This window comes from Martes martes (genome assembly GCF_963455335.1).
Source record: "Martes martes genome assembly, chromosome: 1".
Taxonomy (NCBI): domain Eukaryota; kingdom Metazoa; phylum Chordata; class Mammalia; order Carnivora; family Mustelidae; genus Martes; species Martes martes.
Genome location: NC_137888.1, coordinates 120,973,888 through 120,998,608, shown reverse-complemented (window position 1 = coordinate 120,998,608; position 24,721 = coordinate 120,973,888). Strand labels below are relative to the sequence as shown.

At 40.2% G+C, this 24,721-nt stretch overlaps 2 protein-coding genes across 5 annotated transcripts in view; one reads left to right on the top strand and one right to left on the bottom strand.

Annotated features, from left to right (window-relative positions):
- The window catches only part of FBXO40 (F-box protein 40), a 36,581-nt gene extending 29,416 nt beyond the window's left edge, over nucleotides 1-7,165 (top strand). For 2 of the 3 annotated variants that reach the window (XM_080819106.1, XM_080819108.1), the window contains one exon: nucleotides 6,961-7,164. Coding sequence is in view for 2 of the 3 variants with exons in the window: in XM_080819108.1 (XP_080675234.1) it covers nucleotides 6,961-6,966 (6 nt within the window). In the remaining variant the exon portion in view is untranslated. Of the gene's footprint in view, nucleotides 1-6,960 lie in introns of all 3 variants that reach the window. The other variant, XM_080819107.1, reaches the window with a different exon arrangement.
- The window catches only part of HCLS1 (hematopoietic cell-specific Lyn substrate 1), a 27,880-nt gene extending 3,159 nt beyond the window's left edge, over nucleotides 1-24,721 (bottom strand). The window contains exons 1-11 of one of the 2 annotated variants that reach the window (XM_080819143.1): nucleotides 24,592-24,721; nucleotides 21,777-21,860; nucleotides 21,104-21,177; nucleotides 9,347-9,612; nucleotides 7,435-7,545; nucleotides 5,472-5,526; nucleotides 2,805-2,915; nucleotides 2,113-2,168; nucleotides 1,496-1,565; nucleotides 666-877; nucleotides 159-263 (exon numbers count right to left, since the gene is read on the bottom strand). In XM_080819143.1, coding sequence (XP_080675269.1) covers nucleotides 159-263; nucleotides 666-877; nucleotides 1,496-1,565; nucleotides 2,113-2,168; nucleotides 2,805-2,915; nucleotides 5,472-5,526; nucleotides 7,435-7,545; nucleotides 9,347-9,505 — 879 coding nt within the window. In that variant the 5' untranslated portion in view covers nucleotides 9,506-9,612; nucleotides 21,104-21,177; nucleotides 21,777-21,860; nucleotides 24,592-24,721. The remainder of the gene's footprint in view (nucleotides 1-158; nucleotides 264-665; nucleotides 878-1,495; nucleotides 1,566-2,112; nucleotides 2,169-2,804; nucleotides 2,916-5,471; nucleotides 5,527-7,434; nucleotides 7,546-9,346; nucleotides 9,613-21,103; nucleotides 21,178-21,776; nucleotides 21,861-24,591) is intronic. The other variant, XM_080819142.1, reaches the window with a different exon arrangement.

The window sequence follows — 24,721 nt, the reverse complement described above, 5'->3', positions numbered from 1 at the left end:
GTCTGGCCAGGACTGCATGACCCCCAGAATGCAAGACTTTCAGTGCTAAGACTAGGATGGTACCAGACAAACCAGGATGGTCGGTCACTCATATGGCCCACCTTCCTAGGACATGAGGAGTTGGGAAAGAAGCACACAATCTTTGGGGCTCTACTTACCTCTGGAGGATTCTGCCTCAAGGGCAGGGCAGGCACTGGGTGTTCCTTACTGGTTCTCACTGGCCCAGGCTCTGATGATGGACAGCTCCCTGCTGGAGGCCAGGCCTGGGGAGAATAAAGCATCTCTCTTCTAAGTATCTAAACCTCCCTCTCTTATCTTATATTGACCAGGAACACCTCTTCCTGTCTCTGCCAATCCAAATCAACCACCCCCAAGGTGGGCTCCAACCTGAAGTGATAGCTCCTTCCTCTTGTTCCTGCAACAATGACCAGCTGCACAGTCAAATATGCAAATCTTGGGTTATGTAAATCTGGGATTTTCCTCCCCTAACATTTTGGTATATATGAGGCCCAATCACTCAGACTGAAATCTTCCTGAAGACAGGAAGATTTTAGACTGCCTGATACCAGGGAGGCCTGTGCCTTATATTCCAACAATGATTTGGACTCAGGCTCACATCTAGGCAAGGAATCCTGGATGTGAACCCCAGAAGGCCAAGCACTCACCTCTGAAGAGATTTTCTTGGGCACCGGGGCTGGCACTTGTGGCTCTCCCACAGTGTCCACTGGCTGCTTAGCCCCATGGCTCATCTTTATCAGGGCCTTTCTCTCCTGTTGCTGCCTGGCTATCTGCTGTGCCTTTTCTTCTTCCTCCCGCTTCCTCTTCTCCTCAGCCATAGACTCAAATTTTGCCTTCAACCCACGGGCACCACTAGAAGCTGCAGACACAGGCAAGAAGAATTAGGATTGTCTTGGGTCACAGGTAGGGGTGGGGGTTGGCATCAAAGGAAGAAAGGGAATTGGTTAAATATCCAAGCAGAGAGCAGATGGAGAGGAACTCATGAGAGGAAAGGTAAAGAGGTACTAATGGGGGAACAAAGGGATTACAGAAGGAGGATGGAGCCCTAAAGCCCACATTTCCATGTAGTCAGGCCATGCAATCTCAGACTATTGTCCTTTCTAAGTTATAAGTCTTGCTCCCCTAACGACCATCCTTTCCTCTCTACATTCCTTAAATCTGTATGCCCTCTGACAACCACCCACCCTCTCTTCCCACATCCCAAGCTCTTGTCCTTCTGTATTCTTCCCAAATGGCTCCCTATACTTCCCTCCCTGTGATCTCTGCTTACAGTTCCTTTCCAATGTCACTCTGTCTCTCTATACACTTAACCTGTTTTTTTTTAGGAGTGTGAATCTGGAAATATATGGGCAGGGTCAAGTCTATCTCAGCTAGTCTAGGTAGTTAAAGGCATGGGGGGAGGTAGTCTAGGCATAAGAAAGAACGAGAAGGGAGAGGTGGTTGAGGAACATAGAGAAAAGGAATTGTTAAGACTCACCAGCTTCTATGGGTGTCGTCTTTTTATAAGCTGTGGTTGGAGCCTCCATTTCATTGAAGCCAACAGCACTCTGCAGGGAGAAGAGTAGACATGGTGTGGGGAGGAGAAGGGAATGGTAATGACCCAAAGTCAGTATTGGGGTTTGGGGCCTCTATAGGAGGTATCCCTGACCATTTGATACTCAGTAGTTAAATAGGGTATTCTGATATTGCTATTTTGTGGCAGAGAGTGGGATAAAGTTCTAAACTGGTGGGCTCAGCTCCCCTTTTTGAAAGGTCAGTGTACCTTGAGTCTCACACCTCTAAGTCCAGTTGCCTAGAATGCAGCAGGGCCCCAGCCAATGCATGAAGAAGAACTGATGTGAATGGAGTGAAGAGAGATTATAGATTGAATTAAGCAATGCCTAGCAATCAATGAAATTTCAAACATCACCTTGCCCTGAAGTTTATGTGTTTGTCTCTCTCTGACTCCCTCCATTCTCCTTAGTTAAAGCTCAAGTGGCAGAAGACTTGTCCATTAGATGCTGAAGACAGTCAGTGGGGAGTGTAGGAAGACAGCTCAGGACACTTAGCAGTTTAGGAACCTAGTCTCAAGACATTGGTGTGCTGGTGCTTTACCTTATCCACTCGGTCCTTCTGGATTCCATATTGACCACCAAAGCCCTTGGCATAATCTATAGGACAAAAGTTTTGAGAGTCATAAGAAGAGTTAAAATGCTAGGAATGTGGAGGTAGAGGAATCATGGGAAGAAAGACCAGAAGACAGGAATGTGGAAAACAGATGGATGAGGAGGTATGAGAATCAGAGGATAGACAGAGGCATGGATGGGAAGAGGCAGAAAAGGGTTGAGAAAGAATGGATGGGAGGGAGATGTGAAGAGAAAAAGAGAGAAGTGACAGCAAAGGAAGGAATATAAAGGAATAAATGGGGGGAAAAAAATAAGGAGAGTCCTTCAGACATCCCCTATGTGTCCCAGGGAAGAGAGAGACCTCTCTGTCCTTGTGAGGCAGAGTGGCCCGTGAGACACATAGCCATATCACCCACGAGTCATCACCCAGCCTGTCTGTCTTTACTCTTTACTCAGTGACTCCTTCTCTTTGATCTCCTCTGTCCTGCTCCAATCTTGCTGTTTTCCTCTCTACCTTCCTGGTTTCTCCCCACCCCCTCACATATATACACTCACCCTTTATACCACCACCTCCACTGCACATCTGTACCTCTGTATTCTGGGTCCTCTGTGTCAGCTTTCAGAAAGGAAGGAGAGCTCTATGCTACTGTGTGACCTCCTTCCTCTCCAACTCCAACTCACCTCTCTGAGACTCGTGTTTCTCTGTTTCTCCTTTGTAGTCATATCCCAGAGCGGCCTTGTCCCGTTTATCCTTCTCTATCCCATAGCGGCCTCCAAAGCCATGAGAGTAATCTATGGTGGAAAGAGACATAAGAGCCCACTCTCATCCCACAGGAAGGTGTTGTGGAAGAGAGAAGTCAGGAGGAATGGGTGCAGAGGGATAGGGGCCTGGGAAGGCAGCAGGCTAGAATCTAGGTGGATTAAAGAGAAAGTATCCTAAGCCATCTTTTGTAAACTTTAATTCAACATTGTTCACTCCTTTCCTCTCCTTTACTTCCATCCCAAGAAGAGGAGACCATTTCAATTTTCTCCCTTCTTCAAGGAAGGGGAAGGTATAGAGAATGTAAGGATAGATTTTTAGGGGGGGAAAGGAAGATATATAGAAAATTTATGCCTGTCCCTACTCCCATATAAACACTTAGAAATGTCTGCTAAAATATAACAATCTTTCTTTCTTTTAATAGTGAAGCTCAAGAGACAAGAAAAAAAAATCCTGGCTCCAGAAACAAATAGATGAATCAAATCAGTAGAGATGAGGGTAATTATGAGCTGACTCAGAAAACCCAGGGGTGTTTTAAGTCCCAAATTTATTGTCTGTGGATTAGGATCTAGGGTCATGTGTTCTTACACAAGAACAGGGGGCTGGGGAATAAGAAATGGCAGTCTGCCCATTCCTATAAAAGAGTTCTAGAAAAAGTCTACTCATTTGTGTGGGGAAATGGTGAGGGGGGTTGTAGTTTGTTCAGCATTTGGTAGGGGGAAATTTTATCTATGGGACTCAGAAACTCCAGGCCTACCCTGAGTAGGTAGAACGCAAATATCCAGTTTTATACCACTTACATTTCACAGGAATTCTAAGCTGAAAAATTAATTCTGATCTAGAAAAATACATACCACAGAAAGAATAAGTATCAGAAAGATGGCAGGAATATGAGACAGAGTAGACCTCAATATAAAATGCATTATAAGAGACAAGAGAGATATAACACAATAAGAGAACAAATCGCCATTAATGAGGGATATGTATGCTGGTATAACCTATTAACAGAATGACAACTCATGAAACAAAAACTGACAGAAACAGGAAGAGAAATAGAAAAATTTGAGATTCTAGATAAAAAATTGTGATACTCCTCTTACATTAATTGATAGAATGTTTAGACAAAAAGAATCTAAAATTATATAAGGCCCAAACAACATTAGCAACTAACAAGACCTAAATGACATTTACAGAACATTATATCCCCAAACTGCAGAATACACATTTTTTCGTGCACATAGAACATTCACCAAGATAGTCCATATGGTTGGGGCACCTGGATGACTCAGCTGACAACTTATTTCGGCTCAGGTCATGATTCTTAGGATCATGAGATCAAGCCCTGCAACTGGCTCTGCACTGAGCATGGAGCCTGCTTACTAATCTCTCTCCCTCTCCCTCTGCCCCTTACCCCTGCACTCTCTTGCTAAAATCAATCAATCGATCAATCAATCTTTTTAAAAAAATCAAAATAAAAAATAGAGAGACATCCAAATGAGAATGAGAATTTCCAATATACATCAGAATGTGTTCTAGGAGAAGGAATAAAAGAGAGAAGAGGAGAGGCACTATCCAAAGAAAACATGCCTGAGACTTTCCATAATGGAAGTATTTCTCAGGTTGAAGAGGATCGATAAGTCTCATGTAGGATAAGAGAAATAGATCCAACCCCTAGATATATCCTGATGATATTTGAGAATATCAGAGGCAAGAAGAAAGCCTTTCACAAAAACAAAACAAAACAAACCAACCAAACAAACAAACAAAAAAAATAGAACAGAGAGACAAGACATGTTACCTACAAAGGAATGATGGTCAGACTACCCAAGAGTAGTTTAAAAAGAGGATGAAAAAAGTAGCCAAAGAGGATGAAATAATACCTTCAAAGTGTTCAAAGTGATGAAGGGAAAATAACAATGAAGAATGGAACAAAATGTATTTTTCAGACAAAGTCTGGGAGTTCTTTTGTAGGCTCTCGCAGAAAGTATTATCAAAGGATATACTTTAATAAGAAGGAAATAGAAGAAAGGAGCAAATAATGAGATACAATAAACAGTGATGCTCCAGGAACTTGGCAAATACATTGGTCAATTTAAATAAGTATCCACTAAATAATAATAATGATTCATTTTTGTGGGGTTTAAAAACACATGGAGGGGTGCCTGGATGGCTCAATTGTTAAGTGTCTGCCTTTGGCTCAGGTCATGATCCCAGGGTCCTGGGATCAAGCCCCTCATCGGGTTCCCTGCTCAGAGAGGAGCCTCCTTCTCCCTCTCCCTTTGCCCCTCACCAACCTCCACCTCTACCCTCCCCAGCTCATGCTCCAGCCCCACCCCCACTCGTGCTCCCCCCTTATGCTCCTCCCACCCCGCTCATCTCCTCACCCCACTTATGCTCTCTCTCTCTCTCTCCCTCTCTCTCTCTCACTCTCAAATAAATAAAATCTTTTTAAATACATAAATACACAAATAAAACAAACTGTGGAACTACATCGTGGAACTAGAGGGAGTTGATGACAGCTGTTGGGAGGTGAAGTCTGAGCAGAACAGGTCAGTCAGGTTGCTAAGGCTGAAGAGCAGGGTCCTTGCCTTTCTGAGATGCATGCTTCTCCACTTCGCCTTTGTAATCAAAGCCAACTGCTGACTAGAGAGAAAACCAGAGTGCATTAGTTAGAACTGGAGCTAACAGTTTTTCCCCTCCCTCACATATCCTTACCCCTAGCTCAGGCCAGAGGCTAGTTTCTAAGAACTCAGGACTGAGAATGGGGGTTTAACCTAGAAACAGATGAGCACTCTGGCCTGACAGGCAGGTGTAGTGCCAGTGTGCTACAGAGCAATGAACATGGGCTTTGTATGTTCATCAGCTCCAGATTCAAACCCCAACCCCAAACTTCCCTATATAGTTGTTTAACTTTAGGCATATTCTTTATATTACTTAGCCTCAGTCTCCTCAAATATGAACTGAAAATAGGTAAACCTGCCTTATTAACCTCAACTATAAAATGGGAGAAATGATCCTCTTTATTTGGGATATTGTGAATACTAAATGGGGCAAGGTGTATAAAGGATTTGCATTGTCTCACTCAGTAAATTAGTGCTTTCTTCCAAACTCTCATGAAACTAAAATGAGGTAATAGCTTGAAAAGTGCCCTGTAAAGTATAAAGCACATGTAAGTAATATTATCCCATTCCTAATTGATTATACTATGCCTCTTCTCTTTCCCTAAGTGGCAGCGGAAACCCAGAGATATGTTTTGATGGGACAGAGGCAACTGGGAGATCCTAGCTACTCCAGGACCGGATATGTTGGCCAATACCTAACATCACCACACAGCTGCATTCCCATCTAGCTCAGTACCTATGGTTGTCGAAATAAGACAAGATTTCACATCTCAAGAGCTCTTAGTATATATTGTTTCTTAATTTACAGGACACACTGATTGTTTAGGTGATTCAGTCTGTGGCTCCTGAGGCAGATGAAAGAAAGAATGGTGAGAGATAGGTAATGGCAAGATGGAAGGTTAGAGAACATTCCATGTTCCATACTCCATTACGGCCTTGAAAAATTACCTTTTTTCTTTTTCCTTTTCCTTATAGCAATTTTGAACTTTTCTCCCCATCCCCCTAAAATGCTTGAAGGATTCAGGCCCACCTAATTAACAAGGGCACATAAAAAGAAAATCTCAGCTAGCTGTGAAGGAAATGTCCTGTCTGTATGCAGCTGCAGGGGAAAAGACACTATTCTGCACCATAAAAAACAAGCTCAAAGAGTCTGATCTGGGGCACCTGGGTGATGCTGTTAGTTGGGCAATCTCCTCTTTTTAAAACTACTTTTTTGTGTACAAAGGAGTCTTTAAAACCTCTGAACGTCAGGGATTTGGTGCTAAATCCTGTGAAAAGTTACCTTTTAAAAACATTATAAACCTAGTTATCTGTTTTACTTGATTGTTCACTGCTGTGGTAATAATACTTAAACTGACATCTGTGTTCTCCTGAAAGGCATAAAAAATTATAACATTTTGATGTTTGACTAAAAGAAGAGCTTTAAAATTTCCCTCTTCTTTCTTCACGTGTACAGGTATAATAAAAATCAGTGGTTTGGGTGCCTGGGTGGCTCAGCTGGTTGAGCGACTGCCTTCGGCTCAGGTCATGATCCCGCACTTCCAGGATCAAGTCCCGCATCAGGCTCCCAGCTCCTTGAGGAGTCTGCTTCTCCCTTTGATCTTCTCCTCTCTCATGCTCTCTCTCACTCATTCTCTCTCAAATAAATAAAATCTTTTTTAAAAAAATCAGTGGTTTGACACATTCCTTATCTAAACAGAGTTTGAGAATCTTTGTCTCATTTAAATTAACAATATTCACCTTAGCATGTGGTCTCCCAAAATGACACCAAGGAACTTGTTAAGGAAGTTCATGGGAGCTATCCTCATGACAGACCTTCCTGAGTCCACTGCCCTTTCTTTCCATAGGAGAAGCATAACCCACGTTCAACGGTGTGTGAGTACTGTAAGTCTCACATGATTTGAGCTGCATAGCACAGGGAGAGACTTACCTTGTCTGCCCTGTCCTTCTCAACTCCATATTTGCCCCCAAAGCCTTTGGCAGCATCAGTCTGAGAAGAGTGCTTCTCTACCTCAGCAACATACTCATGGCCCACGGCACTCTAAGAAAAATAAGATGGAATGAGTGAAAGATAAAAATGACCATAAAAATGAAATGATATCATAAAAGACTCTTAATTCTAGGGAACAAACTGAGGGTTCCTGGAGGGGAGGTGTGTGGTGGGATGGGGTAACTGGGTGGTGGGCATTAAGGAGGGCACGTGATGTAATGAGCAGCAGTGTTACATAAAACTGATGAATCACTACATTCTACCCCAGAAACTAATACTATACTATATCTGATCTAACTTGAATTTAAACAAAATTCTGAGAAAAAAAAAAAGAAATTGTATAGTCATGGGTTGGAATGTAAGAATACCAGAGATTCTATTCTGGGCCAGTCTCACAGCCTCCAGGAGTATATCACACAAGCAATATGTGATACAGGGAGAGCAAGTTTACTTTTTCTGGAGGCTCACACATACTACTATTGGGAATCCATCATTCAGGAAACTCCTATAGGATGTACTGGGAACCCCAAAGATAGAGACGAGGTAGACAGACAGCATTTAAATCAGAAACAGAAAGGAAAGCTAAAAAAAAAAAAAAAAAAAAAAAAGGGATTAATGGGTCAAAATAGAACGAGGCAGTTACTGAAGAGAGATCAAAGGGAACTGACTTAATGCTGTAGCTGATTGCATATTTCACAAAAAGAACCAGATGATTTTATTCTGAATCTTTGTGCCTGGATGTCCATCAAATTTCGAAGAGCCAGCAGAGCCCTGATATTTAACAATGACTGACTCTCCACCAAAGGGGGTTGACCGACAATACTGCAAGTAGCCCCTGAGGGCATATAACTTTCCTATTCCCTTCCACTTTTTATTCCATCTATTGTTTTACTTTCTATTTAGTTTTGAAAACTCTCTCTCTCTTCCAATATTTAGATATGGATACTTTAATAATCTGGGACTTGAGTAATACTTCAAACCAAATAATGGTATCTTGCAGGGTCTCAAGAAATGAAAAAGTTTCTCCTTCCTGCATTTCTAAGCTCATGCTAGTATAAACATTATCAATACAGAGACTGATCTAAAACACTGCCCTGTTTGAGGTCCTGGGAACTCACTTTACAGTATTTTTAGGTCTGTATAGGTCAAATTTGCTTGTGAATTTAAGAATGAATGAATGTTTATCTATTTTCGTTTTTTTCCTAGGAATTCTGTGGAGAATACAAGCCTGTGTTGCATTTTACACAATGACAAAACAAAACACTTCTTGAGGGTGAACTAACAGCTTTTACTGGATATATTTTTTTCTCCTTGAAGATAAACGGTTTTTTGTTATAGGCATATATCTCTATCTTTGAGGTTAGAAAAATCAATGGAAACTATGATTTATAATACAGTCATTTTATCACACTTTTATAGTAGCTAATGGATAAAGGAAAATAATATTCATACTTGAAGGCATCTAATAAACAAATTCACATCAACATTTTTCACATGTGCATATTATATAAGGTATAAGATATAATACATATGCAAAAAGAGCACAAAATACACAGTAAAGAAAATAATAAGAGAAGTTGCAACATCAAGATGATATACAAACACTTAAAAGCAGTAAATGATTTAAAACATATTTTTTCCTTCTCCAATGGTGACCCTGTCTCCTTAGTCTAGGAGTTACAGTACCACTGGGCCTACCATGGGCCACCACTTTTAAATTTTTGAATCCTGTTTTCCACTTCTATTTTAAAGTACAAATGACACTGGACTTTTGAACAAGTTTTAAACCATAATACCAATAAGCAAATCAATCTATCTTTTGTCTTGAAAAAATACCTTCCTTTCAACTTACCTTGTCCATGCGGTCTCTTTCCACCCCAAATCGACCTCCATACCCATGGGATGCTTTGGGCCCTGATTCCATCTCCTTCTTCTTGAGACTATCATGCTCCTCTGACACTTTGTTCCTCAGCTGGTGGATGCTGGAAGTAACCACATGACAGAGACTCATCTAGCAGGGAAGCCAAAGAATTCTCTTTCCCAGAAAAATAGAAGTCTCGAGGTATGTTCTTCATTTTTAGCAATAATCTGAGCCTCCAAAGTATATCAGTACTTGGTCTGGAAATAACAGATAAGACCATAGCCTGATTTAAACTCTCCATCAGCCAATAATATTTCCTAAAGTCTGTTATTTTGTCCACTAACTAACCTACTGATATGTTCCTCATTTTTCATGTTCCTGAATATTAGAGGATAGTGACACCAATTATATTCTTGAAACTGGGAAGTTATTTTCCTTCTGGCTCAAGAAGCACAAAAATATTTATATACCCTCTTACCCACACATTCTAGTCCTGAGAGTCTACCGCAAGGAAATAATTTTAAACATGGCAAGGCTTAATGTCTAATACTATGCACTGAAACACTGTATCTAATAGCAAAATTAAGAAACAATTTATATGGCCAATACTCAGAGAATAGTTAAGTAAATCACAATATTACCTCCCAATGGCATACTAGGAAGTCATTAACAATGATGGTTAGAAAAAATGTAGCTTTGGGAGATTTATCTATACATTAAATATTTTGTGTATATTCTTGTCAAAAATGAATGCCCTTCACCTCTGTCCCCAAATCTGATAATTCCTAAAGCTAAAATCTAGTAAAACAAACAAAAAGCAGAATCAGATCTATAAATACAGAGAACAAACTGATGGTTGCCAGAGGGGATGTGGGTTGGGAAAAACGGATGAAGGGGAGATGAAGGCTTCCAGTTATGGAACAAGTATGTCACAAGAATAATAGTCACTGGGTGTTATATGCAACTAATGAATCAGTGAACACTACATAAAAAACTAATGATGTACTGCATGTTGCCTAACTGAATATAGTAATAATTAAAAAGGAATAATAGTCATAGCATAAGGAATATAGTCAATGATATTGTAATAGTGATGTAATGGGATAGATAGTAGCTACAATTGGGGTGAACGTACTGTAATGTATAAACTTGTCAAATCACTAAGTTGTACACCTGAAACTAATTTAACATTATGTATCAACTATACCCAAATGAAAAAAAAAGCTAATTAAAAACCAATCCATTCATCTTTCGATGGACATCTGGGCTCTTTCCATATTTGGGGTCCTGTGGACATTGCTGCTATAAACATTGGAGTGCATGTGCCCCTTCAAATCACTATGTTTGTATCCTTTATTTTTTTTTAGAGATTTATTTATTTATTTGACAGAGAAAGAGAGAGCACACACAAGATCATGCGCACAAGCAGCGGGAGCAGCAGGCAGAGGGAGAAGGAGAAGCAGGCTTCCCGCAGAGCAGGAAGCCCGATATGGGGCTCGATCCCAGGACCCTGGAATCATGACCTGAGCTGAAGGCAGATGTTTAACCAACTGAGCCACCCAGGTGCCCCTATCTTTGTATCCTTTAGATAAATACAGAGTAGTGCAATTGCTGGGTTGTAGGGTAGTTCTATTTTTAACTTTTTGAGGAAGCTCCATACTGTTTTCCTGAGTGGCTGCACCAGTTTAGACTCCCCCCAACAGTGTAAGTGGGTAAATAAGATGTGGTATGTGTGTGTGTGTGTATATGTGTATATATATATATATATACACACACACACATATATACATACATACTGGAATATTACTCAGCCATCAAAAGGAATGAAATCTTGCCATTTGCAACAACATGGATGGAACTAGAGGGTATTATGCTAAGTGAAATAAGTCAGTCAGAGAAAGACAAATATCCTATGATTTCACTCATATGCAGAATTTAAGAAACAAAAGAGATGAACATAGGGGAAGGGAAGGTAAAATAAAATAAGATAAAAACAGAGTTGGGGGAAAACCATAAGAGACTCTTAATTACAGAGAACAAATGGAGGGCTGCTGGAGGGGAGGTGGGTTGGGGGAAGGGCCAATTGGTGATGGGCATTAAAGAGGGCACTTCATGTGATGAGCACTGGGTATTACATGCAACTGATGAATCATTAAATTCTATCCCTGAAACTAATAATACACTCTGTATTAACTAAATTGATTTTAAATTAAAAATTTAAATGAAAAAAGTAACTGTACCAGGAATAAGTAAAATATAAAGCCATTATCAGAGACTTAAAAAAAAACTAATTAAATTCACTCTTATCACTTGCACTAAAAAGAGACATTCTTCTTCTTCACTTTCATCTTCCCATGAGGGTAGAGAGCATCTCTGCATATCTCTTTGCCCTGAGGATATGAAGTACTAGCTCAGCACTAGCACTAGTATCAATGAGTGACAATCAGGACTGATACTTGGACACCTATAAGCACCTCTAGGGGTTCTTAGAAACATTTGGGCAAGAGAATCCTTAATAAAAAAGTTGACTTCCTGCAGCAAGACATAGAGGTTAAGAGAATTGAGGCAGTGGTGTTACTGGGACTTCACTAGCTTCAGAAAACCAGATGCAATGGTTACAGGCAGAAAGGCCAACCCACAGCAGAAATTCTCCTCTTTCATGGGAGAATAGATCCATCTGGTGGCCTTGGAGTATAAGCCCACCAAAAGTCTTTTTAAAAAGCCTTCTCAGCTTTAGTCACAGTTAATTTTAGAAAGCTGGCTTTGAACCAAATGAAATAAACCAAGTGCTGGAAGAACCATCTGTTCCCGTGCCTGCTCTAAACCCTCTGGCAGCAGTGGAGGCAGAGATCCTGTGTTGCTGGTTCAACAACACTGACACTTTAGAAATGTCTGTGTCAAAAAAGCAGTTGGTTCCAAGAACATGTAAATAGCTATTATTTCCCAACCAAAACATTCAGATGAAGAATGAAGAAATGGGACTAAGAATTACTTTCAAATGAGGAAAAATGTGCAAAGTTTTAATGACTCCAATGATTGCCACATGGGTCATAACTATATCATAGTTATGACAAGTTTTTAAAAGGGATTTAAAATGGATTTAAAAATCAGATTCAGGGGCACCTGGGTGGCTCAGTGGGTTAGGCCTCTGCCTTCGACTCAGGTTATGATCTCAGGGTCCTGGGATCCAGCCTGGCATCAGGCTTTCTGCTCAGCGGGGAGCCTGCTTCCCCCCATCTCTGCCTGCCTCCCTGCCTACTTGTGATCTCTCTCTATATATATCAAATAAATAAATAAAATCTTAATAAAAACGAGATTCAGGAATTTCCACCTCATGGATGACAGCAAGGCTAGTTAGAGGATCATGCCAATAGATAATACAATTTAAATAAAAATGTTGGGGCCAAAGAAGACCAACTTCATATCAAATTCTGTAGAATATAGCTGAAGCCACTCTAAATAGGTCTCATATATTGCTCCTTCACTCAGTAAATATTAAATATTAATTAAACCTTTGACTTAAGGCACTCCACTATGAAGACAGTGGCCGTTGGAAGAGATACAAAAAGTTACAATCCAATGTGCCAAGTGGCATACATAAGAAACTTTTGACACATTAACTCTCAGATGCCTATTTTAAATTTTAAAATACCTTGGAATTGATAAAGCAATGCAGTTTACGGGAACCAAGTGAAATCCAAGGTCTTAAAGATGAACTAAGAGAAGGAACGGATCTTTTTGTTCCTGTTACAAAAGTAAAAGCAAAAAGGTGAGTCACACAGACTAAGATTTTATCCACAGATGATATGTTCATAGATGTAGAAAATCCTAAAGGATCTACAAAATGTGCTAATAGAAATATTAAGTACATTTGGCAAATTCATAGGACACAAGGTCACTATCAAAATCAATTTCACTTCTACGTACAGGCATAACTCATTTTAGGAGCACTTCACTTTATTGCACTTTGCAGGTATTGTGTTTTTAACAAATTGAAGATTTGCAGCAACAAGTCCATTGTACCATTCTCCCAACACCATTTGCTCATTTCTTGTCTCTGTGCCACATTTGGATAACTGCACAATATTTCAAAGTTTTTCATTATTATTATACTTGCTATGGTGATCTGTGATCAGTGATCTCTGATGTTACTATTCTAATTGTTCTGGGGCATCACAGACTGTACCCATGTAAGATGGTAAATTTAATTCATAAATGGTGCTTGCTCCACCAACCAGTCATTTCCCTATCTCTCTCCCTTTCCTCAGCCTCCCTATTCACTGAGACACAACAGTGTTGAAGTCAAGCCAATTAATAACTTTACAATGGCCTCTAAGTGTTCAGGTGAAAGGAAGAATCACATGTCTCTCCCTTTAAATCAAAAGCCAGAAATGATTAAGCATTGTGAGGAAAGAATGTCAAAAGCCAAGATGGGCCCAAAGCTAGGCCTCTTGTACCGAACAGCCAAGTTGTGAATACAAAGGAAAAGCTTGTAAAGGAAATTAAAAGTCTACTCTGGTGAAAATATGAATGATAAGACAGTGAAACAGCCTTATTGCTAATTTGGAGAAAGTCTGAGTGGTCTGGATAGAAGACCAAACCAACCACAACATTCACTTAAGCCAAAGCCTAATCCAGAGCAGGGCCCTAACTCTTCTCAATTCTAGAAAGGCTGAGAGAGGTGAGGAAACTGCAGAAGAAAAGCTGGAAGCTAGCAGAGGTGGGTTCATGAAGTTTAAGGAAAGAAGCCGTCTCCGTAACACGAAAGTGCAAGGGGAAGCAGCAAGTCCTGATGGAGAAGCTCAAGCAAGTTCTCCCAAAAATCTAGCTCAGATAATTCATGATGGTGGCTACATTAAACAAGAGATTTTCAGTGTGGACTACACAGCCTTCTATTGGCAGAAGATGGCATCTAGGACTTTCACAGCTTGAGAAAAGAAGTCAGTGCTTGGCTTCAGAGCTTCAAATGACAAGTTGACTCTCTTGTTAGGACCTAAGGCAACTGATGATTTTAAGCTGAAGCCAGTGTTCATTTACCATTCTGAAAATCCCAGAGCCCATAAGAATTATGCTAAATCAACTCTGCTGTGCTCTCTAAATGGAACAACAAAGCCCAGATGATAGCATGTCTGTTTACAACGTGGTTTATTGAATATTTTAAGTCCACTGTTGAGACCTACTGCTCAGAAAGAAAGATTCTTTTCAAAATATCACTGCTCATTAACAAAGCACCTGGTCACCCAAAAGTTTTGACGGAGATTACATGATTAATGTCATTTTCATGTCTGCTGACACAACATCAATTCTGCTGCCAATGGATCAAAGAATAATTTCTTCTTTCAAGTCTTATAATTTAAGAAATACATCTCATGAGGCTATCGCTGCCATAGATAATGTTTCCACTGATGGATCTGGGCAAAGTACACTGAAAACCTTCTGGAAAGGATTTGCCGTTCTATCTGTCATTAAGAACACTCATAATTCACAGGGAGAGATAAAAATATCAACATTAATAGGAGTTTAGAGGAGGTTGCATCCAGCCCTCATGGATGATTTTGAGGGGTTCAAGACCCCAGTGGAGGAAGTAAGTGCAGTTGTGGGGGAAACAGCGAGAGAACTAGAATTAGAAGTGGAGCCTGAAGATGCAACTGAATAGCTGCAACCTCATGATACAACTTTAATGGATGAAGAGTTGCTTCTTACGGACAAGCAAAGAAAATGGTTTCTTGAATTGGAATGTACCCCCAGTGAAGATGCTGTGAAGACTGTTGAAATAACTACAAGGATTTAGAATATTAATAAACTTACATGATAAAGCAGTGGCAGGTTTTGAGAGGATTGACTCCAGGTTTGAAAGAAGCTCCACTGTGGGTAAAATGCTATCAAACAATGTCGCATGCTACAATGATGACAGGAGTCGATCAATGTAGCAAACTTCCAATTTTGGCACAGAAAATTTTGCCATAGAAATTGCCACAGTGACCCCAACTTTAGCAACCACTACCTTGATCAGTCAGAAACCATCAACATGAAGGAAGACCCTCCACCAGCAAAAAAATTATGACTCACAGAATGTTCAGATGATGCTTAGCATTTTTTAGCAATAAAATATTTTTAAAGTATGTACATATTTTTTAAAAACATAATGCTACTGTACACCAGTAGACTACAATGTAATGTAAATATAACTTTTATATGCACTAAGAAATTTAAAAAAAAGTTCATTTGACTTGCTTTATTATGATATATACTTTATTGTAAGGATCTGGAACCAAACCTGCAATATCACTGAAGTGATATGAATCATGATATGTAGTCTTAGCCATGGACATTTGGAAATAATTAAAAGTTAAAAATAAATACCCCTTATCATCACATGGAATCACATGAAGTATTTTAGCATCAATTTAACAAAATATGTCCAAGACCTGAACATGGAAAAATATTTATGAAAAAATTAAAGAAGATCTAAATAAATACATGTTCATGGGTAGGAAAATTCAAGATCATTAAGCTAACAGTTTTCTCTAAAATGATCTACAGATTCAATGCAATTTCAAGCAAAATATGAACAGGACTTTTTTATAGTAATTGATGAGTTTATTCTAAAATGTATATAGAAATGTAAAGTCCTGGTAGAGTGAAAAGTTTTTTTTTTTAAAGGAGACAAATTGGGGCGCCTGGGTGGCTCAGTGGGTTAAAGCCGCTGCCTTCGGCTCAGGTCATGACCCCAGTGTCCTGGGATCAAGCCCCGCATCGGGCTCTCTGCTCAGCAGGGAGCCTGCTTCCTCCCTTCTCTCTCTGCCTGCCTCTCTGCCTACTTGTGATCTGTCAAATAAATAAATAAATAATCTTTTAAAAAAAAATAAAGGAGACAAATTTAGAGGATGATGTGACTTTATAAGATATCATAAAGCCTCAATAATCAGTGCTGTATGATTCAAGATTGACATATAGATAAAAAAAAAAAGTCTGGAAATAGACCTGTGTATATATGGTCAAAGATGCTAGGTAAGAGAATGGAGAAAGAACAATCTTTTTGGGGGGGTGGGGAGAGGCAGAGGGAGAAAGAGAATCTTAAGCAGGCTCCACGCCCAGGATGAGCCCAAAATGGGGCTCTATCTCATGACCTTTAGATCATGATCTGAGTTTAAATCAAGAGTCAGACAACTGAGCACCCAGATGCCCCCAAAAGAACAGTCTTGATGTTGGAACAATAAAATAACCATGCAAAAAAAAAAAAAAAAAAAACCTCAATCTTTTCCTCACACTGTACACAAAAGCTAATTTGAAAGAGACCATAGATTTAAATGTAAAAGCTAAACTTATAAATCTTTTAGAACAAAATATAAGAGAAAATTTTCATAATTTGAAGGAATAGGCAAAAGTTTCTTAGATATATAAAGTGCTAGTCAAAATATTTTTTCAAAATTAGACTTCATTAGAATTAATACCTTCTGATCTTCAAAAGATGCCATTAATAAAGTGAAAAGGTGAGTTTTAAGCTGGAAGAAAATAACTGTAAAATACATATCTCAAAAAAGACATATCCAGAATATATAAAGAACCATTAAAGCTCAATAACAATACAAATGATCTACTTTAAAAGTGAAGAAAAGATTTGAACAGACACTTTAGATGAAGATATATGAAGATATATCATTCGTCAATATATGTCATTCGTATGACATATTGCAAGATGCTCAACAAAATCAGGCATCAGAAAAATACAAATTAAAATCACCACATACCAAAAAACAACAACAACAACAACAAAAAAAAAACCAAAAAAAAGAATTTTGGTGAGAAAAAAAATAAATAAAATAAAATCACCACATACCGACAAGAGTGGTAAAAATTAAATATACTAATAATACCAAGTATAGACAAGGATGCAGAGCAATTAAAATCCATTCATTATTGGTAGGAATAAAAAATGGTAAATTCCTTTCAGAAAACAGTTTGGTAATTTCTTAAAAAAATAAATACACACTTATCATATAACTCAGCAATTCTACTCCAAGTTATTTCCCAAGAGAAATAAAAATATATGTCAACAAAAGATTTGGACCCAAATGTTCATGACAGCTTTATTTGTAATAGTTCCAAATTATCAACAATCCAGATGTCCATCAGAAGTGCAATGGATAGGGGCGCCTGGGTTGGGTTGAGCCTCTGCCTTTGGCTCTGGTCGTGATCTCAGGGTCCTGGGATCAAGCCCAGTAGGGAGCCTGCTTCCCCCCAACCCCCCACTCTCTGCCTGCCTCTCTGCCTGCCTCTCTGCCTACTTGTGATCTCTGTCAAATAAATATAGTTAATTAAAAAAAAAAAAGAAGGGTAATGGTTAAATCAAACTATAGTATATCCATACAATGGGAAACTACTTGACAGTAAAAAGGAACAAAAGAATATTTATACACAGAGAGGGAGGCAAACCCTCTTTTAAGAGACTCTTAACTCTAGGAAACAAACAGGGATGCTTGAGGGGAGGTGGGTGGGGGGATGGGGTAATTGGTTCATGGGCATTAAGGAAGGCACTTAGACTGAGCACTGGGTGTTGTAAGCAACTGATGAATCACTAAATTCTACCCCTGAAACTAATAATATGCTGTATGTTAACTAAATTGAATTTAAATAAAATCTTTAAAAAAAAAGACTGATACGTAAATACCATGGATAGATCTCAAAAAATTATGTTGAGTGAAAGAAGATAGACACAAAAGAATACATTCTGTATTGCTGCATTTACATAAAGTTCTGGAACAAGCAAGACTAATGTATAGTGACAAGAAGCAGCTCAGTGTTTACATCCAGCCAAGGATGGACATGGGATATACTGACTGCAAAGAGGCTCATGAGCAAGAGAGAGCAACACTGACAGAAAGGAGCTGGAGAAAAGGACTAGAGCCCTTGAAACACTAGGTTGCTTGGAGTTGCCTGGCCTAGGACTTCTCTATACAATAAATAAGGAATGGAAACTATTTTGAGCTATTCACTGAGCTATTCATTTGAGCTATTCACTGAATTACCAAGCCACTCCCCAAACTAAATATACTTTAGGCAGACTTTAAAAGGAAAGATTATGGTGTGGGGGAAGGTAGTGAGATTAGTGAGAACCACAATCACTTCCTTTTCCTGTTCTGAGTGATCTCAGCTCTGCAGCTACTGTTCTTCTCTCCAACTTCCCCCTCCTTTCCAAAGCCCATAGCGATTCCCATTTAACCTTAAAAATTGGCTTAGCCCCCACTAGCCAGAGAGAATCCCAGAATATTAGAGACTTAGTAATGGGAGGTCCTCAAGAGGTCTTTTTGATCCCAGTGGGAAAACTGAGAATCAGAGAGGAAAAGGGTCCTGTCCACTGTCACCTGCTAGGAAATAGCAGGGAGAGGGCTTTTACACCTTGGTAGCATGGGTAAATGGGAGCGGAGTGGGTTTTTGTATAAATGTCTCCACCATTCATGCTATCATAGAAATCCAGTTAGGCTAATAAGGTAACATCCAAGGTCACTATATTTTACAATTCCAAGGGTCAGCAGTTAGGGTAATGGATATACTGAATTGTGTAACTCAACAGTCCATGTAAATACTACTTAGGGAGAAGAAAGACTCATTTTTTTTACAAGTTTATGCTAGGTTTTTAGAAAGAAAATCTGATTTAAACTGATCTATTTAACAAGAAAGAGAAATATTATTGAGCTGCTTCAGAGGTGCTAAATACTGCACTAGAAAGTTGATACATGTTAGCCCACTGAATTCTTCTTTTTTAAAAAATATTTTATTTATTTATTTGACAGAGATCACAAGTAGTCAGAGAGGCAGGCGGAGAGAGAGAGGGGGAAGCAGGCTCCCTGCTGAGCAGAGAGCCCGATGTGGGGCTCGACCCCAGGACCCTGAGATCATGACCTGAGCTGAAGGCAGAGGCTTAACCCACTGAGCCACCCAGGCGCCCCAGCCCACTGAATTCTAACCATATTCTGCAGGGTAGCCATTATTATCCCCATTTGATAAACAAATAAGCTGAGATTTGGAGACATTTATGTCTAAATTCACATCACTTGTAGCTACTGGGTTATCCATTGACCCTAACTCTAATTTGATAGCCAAACTCAAGCTCTTTCTATAAGATCATGGCAAAAATTTAAGAGTCTTCCTTAAAATGTTCTGCTTCTACTATGCGTGAGACAGGCACTGGTTGAGGAAAGGTACAAGGAGCATTTGTATCCTCCTCTTAACTGTTTTCAGGATACTAGGGCTGAGTAGCCTTTACTCAGGAAAACTCAGGAAAGGATCTTTTTTTTTTTTTTTTTCCTTTAATCTATGAGCCTGCAAAGGAGCATCAAGAAACTTCCTGCATGGCCGTGCTCCATTTTTTTTTCATCTTTCCAACTGCTTCCAGAATTGCCTGGTTTATTTAAGAACAATATTCATTATCTTTACATAAGATAAATTGTTATGTCTGATCAAACAACAATGCATAGTATTGAATATTATCAAATTATATAACACAAGGCAAGTTTTCATAGTGTGTTGTTTGTGTAATGTGGTATCCACTGACACTTTTTAAATCTAGGGGGAAAAGAGGTAAAAACAATGTTGTTAGAGTGTGTGTGGGTAGCTAAAATGGAGTTTTAAGCAGTATTAATTTTGCCAATTTGTGTGTGATTGTTAATTTTTGCTTTTCTATTTTTGCTCTTGTTATGCTGTTTATTGTGTCTACCTTGCTACTCATATTTGACATTCTGATACAATCCAAAGCAGACAGCTCTGTTTAGATGACCCTGAACAATCCATGGAGGAGAAGAGGGAAACTTTCAATGTGAATATATAATATATACCACAGAAACCCTTGGATATGTTCCTTTTCTCTTACAGCATGAGTGTTGGTTTGCTTTTATTTCTGATAAAATACTGGGTTATGATTTTTAAGACCCCAAACACATTACTAAAATAGTTTTAATCAACAGGTTTTCCAAGTGTCACATTTCTTCATATTACCATTAATGGTTTCCAGCTTCTGTCAAGTAGCCAAATTTAAATTTTTATTTTTATTTTTTTAATAATAGTGTCTCTTTTCTTTTTTTTTTTTTTAAGATTTTATTTATTTGACAGAGAGAGATCAGACGTAGGCAGAGCAGCAGGCAGAGAGAGAAGCGGAAGCAGGCTCCCCGCTGAGCAGAGAGCCTGATGTGGGGCTCGATCCCAGGACCCTGAGATCATGACCTGAGCCGAAGGCAGAGGCTTAACCCACTGAGCCACCCAGGTACCCCTAAATTTTTATTTTAAAAATCACCCAGACCAGGTACAGGACCTAATATTGTCCTCTTCTTACAATATTTATTCAGTTATTTATCTTGATGTTTTACTGAATCCTTCTTGGCCCATCCAAAGTCACCTACATTCTAGACACACATTTATATTTATGAGGCTATACAGTAATACAACCTCAGAATATGAGCCACTTCCTCTCTGAATCCCTTATAATAGACCCACTGGGGAAAATAGCATAGTTGTCAGAAATAAGAGAGAGAAGAAGGTTGGGGGGATAAAAGGAGAGACATGAAACAGAAATACACAATCATACACACAGGGACACACAGGGACAGATTTGAGAAAAAAAACAAATGCAAAGACACATAGACATTAACTTCCTCCTCTCCTCTTTATTCCCTCACTTTCCCCTGAGTTTCCAAGTTTTCCTCGGGCTTTTCCCATACCCTTTTCCTGTTCTCCAGTCCTTTTGGCACCTACTTGATATGCTCTGTGCGTCCAGAGCCCTCAATGGTCTTGGCTCCCCACCGTTGCTCCTTCTCAGAGATGTCATTCTGCAAAAGACAGCATTCAGCAGTAAGTGATGGCAAGAGATGGGCCACATTGAGAGAGGCTGTGCAGCTGACACACATGCCCTCCAGGTCTGCTGCCTCCTATTTACTTTTTGTAAAAGTAAACTCAGGGTCTTTACTTAGGATCTTTACTCAGACTTCTCCCTATATTTACCCGACCCTGCCCCCCGCCATGTTAGAATTAAACTGGTGGGCTCTGAAATCTTCCTTTCTGCTCCCTTCAGGTCTGCTATGACTACTGAATCCCCACAAATTACACAGGTCTAGCTCATATCCTGGCTCACAGGCCAAAGGAGACCCAGGTTAACCTGCACCTCACCTTCACCAGAGCTTGTCATAGCCCCTCAATCACAATGTCAAACTCCTCTGCCCCGTCCCCGCCCATCCTCAAATCAACTATCATGCATCTCCCATTCATGACAGCTGATTGTCCTACCAGTCAGTTCCACAATTAGCACTATTTCAGTCCCAGATTCTAAACCCCCTGGAAGATGACAGAATGGCCCAGATGCCTTTCCCTCATTGCCCCACCTCCACCTTTTATTGATTTTCCAAGCAAGCAAAGCTATTCCCAAACTCACCACAAAGTCAGGGTCTGTATCCCAGTCATCACCCTGGGTCTCCACGGAAACAGATACATCATGCCCTACTACAGACTTCCACATCTGAGGGGGACAGAGATGGGAATAATTAGGGGAAAAAAATCAAGAGGAGAGAAAACAAGAAAGCTGAAGTCAATGATAGAACAGTCCAAGGGTTTTGTTATTTTTTTCTTAGAATAAAATAGAACCTGAGGCAAAGCTGATGGAAGTTTTAGGAAAATACTTTTGCTCAGTTACAGGAGTGGGGAGGATGATTTATTCAAGATAAACTAACATGTTCTAGGCCTACAGAGTCTGGAGAGAAGTCATCATGGGTATTGGTGATGATAACTAATGTTAAATGTAGGTAATAGAGGTAATGTTAAATAAGTGCTGGGATCATTCATTAATGTCACAAGGCTAGCTGGGCAGTGGCTTGAAGTGGCAATCAATGAGAGGTACTAGGGTATCCCTAGAATTATAGCACCATCCCACTCAGGTTTCTTTTTCCTTCTTTTTTTTTTTTTTTTTTTTTAAGGCTTTATTTACCCATTTGACAGAGAGAGAGATCAGAAGTAGGCAAAGAGGCAGGCAGAGAGAAAGGGGGAAGCAGGCTCCCCGCTGACCAGAGAGCCTGACGTGGGGCTCGATCCCAGGACCCTGAGATCATGACCTGAGCCAAAGGCAGAAGCCTAACCCATTGAGCCACCCAGGAGCCCCCTCCCCGCTCAGGTTTCTATACATGACTCCTGTTACAGGTGTGTATTGGTCCAGCTCTGAACAAAGTGAACACCTGCACTCCTCTTTACCACCTGCATAATTCTATTGAGAAAAATTCCAACTCCAGTGCAAGTTGCTATCCCATCTCTATTCTAAGAGCAGCTACTGAACAGGTGCATGAGGTCAGTAGGGCAGTCAGCTGAAACTCCTACCCTGAATAACTTATAGGGAAGCATTATTTTCTGGAATGAATCACCTATTCTTTAATTGTTAAAAACAGTTCAATTATATTTCTAAGGAAGATAGCTGGTTCAAAAAATAACATGTAATGAATCCTTTATTTTGAACATTAGAAGTTATTAGATTTTTATTAACTAAGTAAATAATAAAGAACTATTTAGAGAACACTAGTATGAAATGGGAGCCAAATTGTCATTCTACTGTGACATCTCCAGTGTTTCCATTGGCCCTGCCAATTATGCATGATGAGTGGCAAGTTGCTCTGCATCTGTGGGATCCTGGATCTCTGTGTGAAGATGAAACAATGGACAATGCTTATCTGCTTGGGGGACACTGAGACTTCTTGACCCTGATGCCACTTGCTAGCTGGCAACTCCCCTAGCTCCCTGGACTCCTCATTCCACTGGTATCTTTTCCTATGCTCTTCACTGTCTCCTAAATGAGTTCCTCTTAACAACTGCTCCTAGGTCTCCATAGTGTCTCCAATACAGGCCCTCAGAGTCTCTGATTTTCCTTTCCACTTGAAAACTACATATTTCTCCACACTGAAAATCCCCTTGGAAACTAGGCCAAGGAAATTGGGGTGGGGGGGGAAGATTGGTTAAAGAGACGCAAAAAGGATAGTGGAGATAATGGAGAAATAGCGACTGAATCAGCTGCACTGTGGGATGAGTCCCTGCCCAAAACAGCTCTGCCTTCCCCTGTGGGGCAACAATTATGGATGCAAGAGCGGATAGAGAAGGCCTATGGTCCTCCTGGCTCCTGGGCTGCTTTTTGAGAAAATGACTTCACACAGAAAACTGGAAAGGAGAAGTTTCTGAAATATTCATAATCAAAAGGAAGCAATGAGGACTGATGGTCCTCTCCTCTTTCCAGCTCTTCCTCTGAAGCCTCAGCCTAAATTACCCAAAAGACCTTTCATCCTCATGTATTTTTGAAACAAAGAGAAGTTTCTGATACAAAGACTATTTGGTGTCCTTGAGCTTCCCTCCAGAAATGGGAAAGCAAGAGGCACTATTAGAGGTAGAGGACTGGGGAATAACTTGGTGAGGAATGGCGCCCAGGATTGCCGACAATCAAGGGCCTCATCACAAAGCTGCCTGACAGCATCAGTAAAGTACATGGACCTTGAGTCAGGTCACCCCAGCTCTGTTACTAAGCCTCTATGGAAACAGGGGAAAGGGAATGACCTAGGGTATGTACTTACTTGTCAGGTACCAGGGTAAGCAATTAAAAATATTAATTTGGTAAATCACTGAACATCTCTGATGTTCAGTCTTCCCCAAAGGAAAATAAATGAAGAGGTTAACCTAGCTAATCCACCCAGTCCTCTTCATTTCTGACATTCTGGGATTATGCGATCCTACAATCACAGAAACTAGCCCTAACCGAGCCATCATGCCTGCACTGGGCCTCCATCTGCAATGGTGCACAGCACCGGCATACCCTAGCAACTACTTCCTGCTTTGTCACAATGTCTCCTATGTGAGTTTTGTCTCTCTGCGAGACCATATGCTCTCCAAAGACAGAGACTTTGTCTTTACCTCCTGTGGTCTTCCTCCCACACCAGTGCCTAGCAGCAATAGGCCTTAGGAGGAGGCTGTAGACTGTCAGCAGAAACTAGGGAGTCCTGAATGGCTGCTGAATCCTGTACCCTGGGCTCCAGACCCCCATTTCTGTTTCCATCCCCGGACGTTAATTACCCACCACTCACCCCCAGGCCTCTGGCCATAAGAGCTTAAGAGCCTATTAGCAGTGACTTCATCTCTCACTGAGGACTAAGAGCCAGGTAGGTCCCTCTTAGTTCAACTCTTACCCTGTGCCCCCTGACTTTCTCACTGCTCAGAATACCCACCTCCAGTAGTGCGAGTGTCTGCTCTAAGATCTCAGCCTTTCACGTCGTCACTGGGCTCCCTCTCTGTGCTGCCACTTCAGAGCAAGAGACACTGAGCTGCTGCTTCAGTTCCGTATTCAGGTTTTCTGTC